This window comes from Sander lucioperca, chromosome 7 (assembly GCF_008315115.2).
Source record: "Sander lucioperca isolate FBNREF2018 chromosome 7, SLUC_FBN_1.2, whole genome shotgun sequence".
Lineage (NCBI taxonomy): Eukaryota > Metazoa > Chordata > Actinopteri > Perciformes > Percidae > Sander > Sander lucioperca.
Window position 1 is genome coordinate 12,467,445 of NC_050179.1, and position 9,399 is coordinate 12,476,843.

The following is a 9,399-nucleotide window of genomic DNA, read 5'->3' on the forward strand; positions in this document are numbered from 1 at the left end:
ATTAACGTCTCACTTACTATGACAATATAAACATATTGAATACTGTATGGAGTTGTGTCTTCGTAGTGCCTATACTGCAAGGAGAGAACATGCATAGATTAATAGCAGGGAATTTGATCCAATTTTCTGCTTTGCTCTGGGATTGAGAAAGCAAGAATTAATATTCACGCTTCAACAGTGTAATCATACGAAGAGCATATTCTTGCAAGAATGAGTAGGACATTTAAGTTCATACTTGTAGTTTGCCTTCCTGTTTTCCTTATTTAGGTGCAGTAGGCTTAATTGTTCTCTCTTTTTCTCTTGTTCCATCAGGCTTGAGAAGTCAAGTCAAGTTCGAACGGTGTCCAGCAGCAACTTGTTCTTCAAGGGCAGCCGTTTCCGTTACAGGTAGAGTACACGTCAAGACCCTGTGACTGATGACAGGGAGGGGAGGACACTGCAGAAAACCCCCAGCTGGAAGTGAAGAGAAGTGTTCCCAGAAGATATGGCCTCCTGGCCTTCTGTGCTGTAACGTCAGCGTACTTTTGCCCGGAGGATAGGACTGACACCTCACAAGAGGACACAGAGAGGAAAATAAAGTGGACTGATCACTTGAGGCATTATCACCTTGTATGAGCTGTAAAACTGTAGTATGGCCAAGATATTGTCCTTTATTATAGGATCAGTTCACCCAAATTATATAAAAGAAACATTTCTCACTTAACTTTAGTTGAATCTAGCTTGGTATGACGATATGGGTTTTGTTTTATTTGCTCAGATTTTGAGATATCCATCTCTGAGATTTTTGCCTCTGGGGGTGAATGACATTTCCTTTGTTTTCCTTTCCTTTCTGACATCAACATGCATTTTCAAAAACAATTTTCCGGTTACTTGGGATAATCTACTAGTATAAATATTTTATACTAAAGATATTAGGCCATTGGATATCTCAAACCTCAGCTGTTAAAACCAAAACTACTAGAGGTAAATTGGATGAAATGGCCATTTGAGAGGGAAATAGTTATATTTAACTGTTTAAAGGTCAAGATTAAAGGGATGGAAAGTAATTTTGCATTATAAATATCTGATAATATTCATATATGGAGACTGTATAGGAAGTGAGATCACAAGCCCAGTCAGTTAAATGTTGAGTTTACTGTTGGAGGGAAAACCATGATCATTTTTTTTTTTTGTATCTTTTTGCCTGCAAGTCTGTGTGTGCATTTGTCTGACTGGTAGTAATTTAGTTACACAAAGCTGAATTCACCGGGTTAATTCAATCATGATGCTCATGCACTGTACTCATCCACTGCAGTGGTGGTTGTCATGGCATTGGGTGACACCAGGGTGCCTGGTTACGCGTGTGTGTGTGTGTGTGTGTGTGTGTGTGTGTGTGTGTGTGTGTGTGTGTGTGTAACTCATCCTGAGCATCGTCTCTGTGCTTTATAACAGTGGTCGAGTGGCAAAAGAGGTGATGGAGCAGAGTGCCAAAATCAAACGCGAACCTCCAGAAATACACAGGTAGAGTTGTAAACTCAGGAGAGGTCAGAATGTCCTCAATCAGATTTTTGTTTCATTTTTTTAGGTGCCAAGCTACTGTAGATGACTTTATATCAGCAGCACCTAATCGCTACAGTATAAGTTACCTCCGCTCATAGCTGTTTCTCTGTGCGGTGACGTTTGTGCATTTGTGTCTGTTTATCTCTGCAGAGCTGGCCTCGTGCCCAGCAGAAGTTGTCCATCCATCACACACGGGCCTCGCCTAACCAGTGTGCCACGCACGCGTCGGAGAGCTGTGCACATATCTATCATGGAGGGTAAGAACTGAGCTTCATCTCCATTCTTTACCAAGCTTAAGCAAGCAGCAAATCCCCTACCTGCCATAGAAGTGCAAATGTGTGTTTTCACAAGACATTATGTGTTCTGTAGAGGCCTCACAGTGAGTATGGTATTGTTTACACGTCCTCCTCATCCACTGAAACACGTAATTTGTAGTTTCGGTACCATCCAGGAAGCAGTTATGATCCATCTCTTCAGATATAATCGTGGATAATGCGTACCTACTGGCTGGTACAAAATCTTAAATGGATCAGGGAGCCATTAGTCCTATTTGTGCAAACTCCTCCCCTTCTTGAGAAAACACACTTCTGCATACACACACACACACACACACACACACACACACGCTGTAACTTGAGCCATTTGGCCCAGTTCATGCTTACAGTGCTGGTGGAACATGCTGCAGGTGTGTGCGTCAGTCAGCTTGCTCCACTTCAATGCAGGGTTTCAGCTGTGTGTGTGTGTGTGTGTGTGTGTGTGTGTGTGTGTGTGTGTGTGTGTGTTTGAGCGAGTGTGTATTTGGTGTGCCAACACAGTGGCAGCTAAAGTCACTTATTCACCCCACCTGCAGGCGCTTGGCCCAAAACAGGTGGCCTCACTTCCCCTTTTACAGAGATTGGCGCAGCGGGTGTACTGTCCTGCATGGCTCTGGGTAAAACCAGCAGTGACACGCTTTGACCCTACCTTTCAAGTACATACTGTACTGTATCATATAGGTGTACTGTGCATACTGATGGTCTTGGCTGTGGGTTCAAGAGAGCCATAAGAGCTTCCCACCCCCAGTGTGTGCTGACTGGGTGTCTTACAGTGGTATTAATACCCCAGCTGAAAATAACCTGGGTCTTCTACTCCATGTATGTCACTAGACTGGGTGGGGCCAAACCAGGCCAGGCCAATACCGACCATTGTAGCACTGCTGCAGAAAGACACTGTTTTACCTCATACACTCCTCTCTGCAAACTGCAACTAAGGCAGAACCCTTTGGCCTTACACACACAAACACACACACACAGCAAGACTGTGGCCTGGACTCCGGGACAGGGACCAAAAAGACGGGATAAACACGTGCATGCGGCAACCATGGTGAAGTGTCTGATCCGTATCACCACCCGGGTGAATGTCCACCTGCGTATGATCAACCACTGCTACCGGGATGTGAAGGTTCGCGTGCTGAGCTTGGGACCTCGTATGCTGGGCAAGGCCCTGGGTGTCCTGCCCCTTTATCCTGCCCTGGCGGGGCAGCAGGAGTCTGCCAGCGTTACCCCTCTACCTGGCACTCCACTGCCCTGTGTTCAGCCCAGCAACCCTCCAGGTAAACTCGCAGAACCAGCCAGGGATGTGCTTTACATGGAAGTGCCAACTGCTTTCTCTATTTTAAATCAGTCTCTGCCTCAGCAATGTTGGCGGGGAGGGAGTGACACCATTCTTTTGGTTGTCTGTGCCTACTGGAGGTCTTAGTTGCATTTATTTAATTTTTCTTCTTGGTGCTTTTGTGAAGGTGATTTTGTTGATTTAGATGAGATGACTCTTTATGTGGCAGCGCTATTTAGTTCCAACCAGTTTGCACTATTTCAAGAGGTATGGTTTGTTTATTTGGTGTATGTGTTTCTTTTGAAGTCGGTGTTTCAAATTAAAAGCTCTAAACATAAACACAAATTAAAGCAATGCTTTTTCTGTTTCGCTGCCTCACTCTTGTAAGCATAACGTAGGATAAGCTGAGGCTGATCAACACTGAGTAAAGATGGCTGCTGACAGTCACTCAGCCTTCATGCCTTTATTTATTTCACTTGACAGGAGTGTCATGTCAGCAGAGGCTTAGACACTGCACACAATTGGTCCTACTTTTCCTGCAGTTTACAAAAAAATATGATGATCATGATGTGCTTCCTCATCAAAAGCTGAATTTAAATCCCTTTCCTTTATAGTAAAGGTATAATGTTGCTGCTTTGGCATTCTGGATAATGTGATATGGTCAGCAAAGGGCTCAACCACAGCTCATCATCACTGACATGTACATACTGTTGAGGCTCTCACATACGGTACTGTTACTTCTGCTGCAGAAGGAACAGTAGAGTTGTACAGTAGCAGTAATCAAGCCTTGAAGAAAATGCATTGTTGAATAGTTTTAGGTAGGTATACATACTGTATGTCTCAGGTTTTTCTATATCATTTCCAACGACATAGCTTCTGTATCCCTTTAATATCTACAGTTGCATAAGACCGTTGTGGGCAATGTTGCAAGCCAATGAGCATTACTGTTTTATGGCAAAATTGGATTTCTGTATAATTTTAGCATCAATCTCAGAAAGTAGCTTGAGATGTTAGGTGTTTAATCTGATCAAATTAGCCAAAATATTTTTTCCTGTCTTGTTATTTATCCATAAACAGATTTCATATTGCATATACTGTAATAGCTTTAATTAGCAAAGAATCTTTGAGTTTTTGGTGCTGATGCAAGCAGGTTGATTATAAGTTTTCTTTAGGCATTTTTCACGTCTATCTTAAAATAACACTCACATGCCCCTATGGGCATTAAAATAATTTTAGTTGCTACAATTGTTTCTGTAATTTGCATATACATATATATATATATATATATATATATATATATATATATATATATATATATATATATATATATATATATATTTGCAATAGCATGCTTTTTAAACAACCGATACATACCGTATAGAGAAATCTAATATCCAAAGTGGGATCAGTGCTGTAACATCTTGTATCTGTTTGTTTGGAGATTAGGGCTCCGAAAGTGCAAAGAAAGAGAAAAAGCGAGGATGTTAGCTATTTTAACAGGACACAGGCTTGGTTTAAAGTAAAGTATACTTAATCTTAACAGGTTTCTACACTCTGTGGTTGGAAATGGGATCTGCACTTTCAGTGCAAGTGGAACATACAGATTTCTTCCATTAGAGATGATGAGTAGGCATCACATCAGCTTAAGAGCATTCTGTACAATGACAATACTCCCCCCTGTCTGCTTGACTCTGGGGAAAGCATGATCAGATTTCTGCATTCAGGTTGGAGACTGTGTGTCTGTGCTCTGTAACAGACCTCTGCTGGACAAACAACAGAACAGACCTCTCAGCATTTAGAAGCAGAATCATAGTATATTGTGTCACTGAACGCCACACTAGTATATATTATGAATGGCCACATCATGTCATTAATTTCATTCATGCTGTAAAATGTGTGTAATATTCCTTTCTTCCTGTCTGTTTCCCTCCTCCTCTCCTTCCCTGAACCACTCCACAAGGTCTGGAGTCATTGCGTGACAGTGCCCACTCTACACCGGTGCGTTCAGTGTCCCATGGGGACTGCTTCATGCCACGCTCCCGGAGCCAGGCCACGGACGCCAGTGAGAGGACTGCGGTGATCTCGGACGAGGCCTACAGCCCGTCTGACAGCGTCCTGCCCACCCCGGTGGCCGAGCACAGCATGGAGCTGGCTGTCTCGCGCCAGATCAACGGGGCGCCCTGCAGCATCGAGGAGGAGAAGGAGTCGGAGGCGGGCACCCCCATGCGCGGAGAAGGGGGTGATTTTGGTGCGGACGGTAGATCTGCACAGGAGGGTGCAGGGGGGGACTCGGCCCTCAGCGAGGTGGAACAGGTGAATAAATTTGTCTTAAGTGTCCTCCGTTTGCTCCTTGTGACCATTGGACTCCTCTTTGTCTTGCTCCTCCTCCTCATCATCCTCACCGAGTCAGACCTTGACATTGCATTTTTACGTGATATCCGCCAGACCCCAGAATTTGAGCAGTTCCATTACGAATACTTTTGTCCCCTCAGGCGGTGGTTTGCCTGCAAGCTCCGCTGGGTGGGCGGGTTGCTCGTTAACAAGTGAGAGTGAGGTCGTAGAGTTCGTAAGCCCGTTCAGGGGTCTGAGATGACGGTTTAGGACTCCGGAGTGATGGAGGGCAGCCTCGTCCCAACCATGAACCCTGCTTGTCTCATCATCCTCCTGCAGACATACAGCTTGGACCACTCCTGGTAACACCGGGCCTGGATCTCTCTTCCCCTCCTCCACTTTGAGTTAACCCCCCTACCCACCCAACCACCTCCTCGTTTCGCTTGTTTTCTTCTTCTTTTTCTACAAAGCCTAAGGACTTTTTTTTTTTTTTTTTTTTTTTTGCTTTTTTTTTTATTTCAACTCATTTCAGGTATTTTATTTTTTCAAATAACACAAAGGAAAAAAATTTAAACAGAAATCAAAGAACTGAAGAAATTTAAACGGTTCCTTTTTACAGGAAGATTTTGTTGAAACGGATGAACGTTGCCTTCATTTATTATTTATTGCTTTTAAACATGTATTTGCATAAGGAAAGGAGAAAAGATGAACAGCAATCGAGAAGTTGATTTGTCATTAAAGTGAAGATGGAAGTGAGTTTTGTTAGAGTTGATAGGCCTACTGCTGTGAGTAGTATATGTGAGGCAAAGTAGTATAATATCTTTCGATATTGGTTAATCCCCATCAGAAGTCAACTAGACAAACAACAGATTCAGAAAAACAATCTGTAGGGAATTAAACTGATAGCAGGCAGGGTGATTACCAAATGCCTTTTTCAAGAATAAGAAAAGGTTGATTTGTGGATTGTTTTAAGACACAATTACACTTTAGTATACAGTGGTGTACAAAGGAAACTGAAGAAGAACAACGTTGTATTTCTAACATTTTATAGGGATACAGTAAAATAAACCAGTACCAATAGTGTGTCAGATGCGGTTAGAGAAATATTCATGAAGAGCAAAGATTCGCTGGCACCAATAGATAAGTCTAGATAGATGTGCAGTGCTCATATGGTTTTAATAATGAAGTACTTTTGAATGTGCTCATTTGTTCAGTTGTTCTGTTATTTCTCCAGTTAATTTGATTTGCATTTTTCTCATCAAGTTGAAATTCGATGAATTTCAATCATTTCTTTGTATGAAGAGTTTATGATTTATTTTGGTTTCATATCAACCTTGCACTTAGGTTTATGTATCATACTATATTATTATTAGAATAAGAATAATGATGTACTTTTTGTACAAATTAGTTTGTTCTAGTAGTTTTCCTAATATATATTGACAGGTTTTCCATGTATATTTTAACAGAACTGAAATGTTATTTTGTTATTGAAGATTAAATTATACCTTTTTTAGCGCTGTGTTTCAAGTAAGGTCAGAAGCATTTATGGAAATGTGGAAGTGGGGACTAAAAAAACAAGGTTTTTATCCAGATCCACTCAACACTGATCACACCTCTCATCAGTCCACCAGCAGTGAATCAGCCTTCAGTGTGTGCATCATTTTAATGATAATGTTAATGAACATGTATTTGTACAGAATGAAATCTGGAGATATCATTATACCACCACAAGAACCAAATAATCCAAAAGCACATTTTCACCTTTCATAACTTTACCATATCTTATTTTACTATAAGAGTTTGGAGAGGTGACTGTGAGCCTGACCGATACTGGATCTTGTCACTTGATCCTTGAACCATGGCCTATCCTCACACTGAAATTCATTTAAAAAAGTAATAAAGCAGAACTAAAGCTGAAACGATTTGTTAATCGATTGATAGAAAATTAATTGGCAGCTTTTTTTAATAATTAGCAGCCATATTTCAAGCAAAATGGCAAACATTTTCTGGTTTCAGCAGAATTTCTCTATTTCATATCATTGTAAATTGAATATATTTGGGTTTGAGACTGGTAAAAACAGATTTAAAAAAAAAAAATTGGCCTATTTTGAATATGTCACTTTGGGTTCTAAGAAATTCTAATGGATTTCTTTCACTATTTTCTGACATTTTATTGACCCAACAATGAATGTATTCATCTAGAAAATAATGGGCAGATTAATCAATAATGAAAATAAGTGTTTGCTGCAGCCCTAAACAAAACATTTTGTCATTAATAAATGAACAATGAACAATTAACGGGGACTGGAAACACACCTTCTTTGGTGGAGGTAACAATGTAGTCTGCTTCTGAGGTACCTTATGCACTTTGCTTGCACACAAATCTTTTTAATTACATACTTTAGTTATTTCCTTACATTCATTTTCACATCCCCCAAAATAAAAGCAGACACAAATATTTCTGTGATAAGCCGATATTGGCGAATAATACCTGCCCTTAGATTTGTCTGTCAGGCTCGAGACTCTTCGGTCTCACAGCTCCAGGAAGCAATAACTGCCACGGCTGCTGGATTCTGGGTAAAATCTGTTTTTTGTATTGCGTGTATACATCCTGCACCAAGTGCAGGTGTAAGTGTTACTGTGTCTGTATGTAGGAATGGAAATGAGATTAAAGGTTGTAGCGGTGAAGGATTAGACAGAGAGGTAAAAAAGTAATAAAAAAAAACGTTTGCAAAAGGCGAAAAGGACTTAGTGGAAGGAAAAGAGAAAGGAAATACAATGAGAAAGAGGTAGAGAAGACTGAAGAATATCAGAGGCCTTCAAGAGGTTCTTTGAAAGTTTGATTTAAAAAACAAATTGGGAATTTGACTCACCACTTCAGTGGCTGCACAGGGTTGCTTGTTTTTGGCCTGCTAATTTAAACGTCACACTCTCATACCAACACCTGCAGCTGCTCCACTAAAGGCCCGATGGTGCTACCTTCTTTGTTTGCTGTATTGCTGTATGTGTAATCCGAGCGCGTCAGGTCTTGGCTTAATTTCAGTCCTGACCATAGAGTAGCATGCACTTTGGCGTTGTGGCTGGATCCACTCCTGAAGCTCATTATCCTTCACTAGTTATCTGTGGTGGAGGAAGTACCACTGACATTTCTTAGCGCAATGCTAGAGGGAATGCCAAATCATTAGAGCTACCATGGCAAGAAACCTGTCATATATGCAGTGTAGGAGCTTATTTATGTCAAGATAATAATTTGTAACTCGGATACAACCAGTAAATGGCGATGCAAAGATGAAGAACATTTTTCCTAACAGGGGTTGGAGCAGGGTGGGTGGGTTGACTTTTTTTTTTGGTGTACATTCATACTTCATATTTATTACTTCTTTACTGACATAAAGGTCAACATGACCGACCAGTGCAGCCGGGCTGAGTTGTTCGCAGGACATCTTTTAAAGGTCAGTCTGCAAAGGTGTTTCTCATACATCTATCAGCATTATGTAGCGTCAGTGGTCTCTCTGAACATGCAACAATTAAAAAAAAAAAAGAACAAGGCAGCATTATTCAAGGAGCAATAATCAGCTGTAAGAGCAAAATTATGTGATTTACAAACTTGTGTATGAAAATCCAACGATGAGTAAGTCAAATATGTCCTTTCTGTTTCTAGAAAATCACTTACCAAATTGCTGTTGTGCTGACTCTAACAATGATGTGACCACTGAGACACTTACTGTTGCATTCATATATAACATTTTATAAAAAAAAATAGATTTTTCCTTAGAGACCTCTTGTGTGGATATTTGTTCTGCTGTTTTCTTTGCTGCTTCATTGTCAAGTGACAGATTGTTCCCTGTGCCTGGATCCTAACTCTGCAGTTTACCAAAGTGACAAAGATGAAGGAATGGAGAACGAAAGAAAAGACACAACATCCCTAACAACTGTACT

At 40.9% G+C, this 9,399-nt stretch overlaps 1 protein-coding gene across 5 annotated transcripts in view; it reads left to right on the top strand.

The window, feature by feature from the left end:
- The window catches only part of LOC116038545 (FERM domain-containing protein 5), a 61,659-nt gene extending 54,601 nt beyond the window's left edge, over window positions 1-7,058 (top strand). For 3 of the 5 annotated variants that reach the window (XM_031283044.2, XM_031283045.2, XM_031283047.2), the window contains 4 exons: window positions 313-387; window positions 1,432-1,500; window positions 1,690-1,796; window positions 5,090-7,058. In XM_031283044.2, coding sequence (XP_031138904.1) covers window positions 313-387; window positions 1,432-1,500; window positions 1,690-1,796; window positions 5,090-5,676 — 838 coding nt within the window. In that variant the 3' untranslated portion in view covers window positions 5,677-7,058. The remainder of the gene's footprint in view (window positions 1-312; window positions 388-1,431; window positions 1,501-1,689; window positions 1,797-5,089) is intronic. The other 2 variants (XM_031283046.2, XM_036003206.1) reach the window with 1 other exon arrangement.
- The last annotated feature ends 2,341 nt before the right edge of the window (window positions 7,059-9,399 follow it).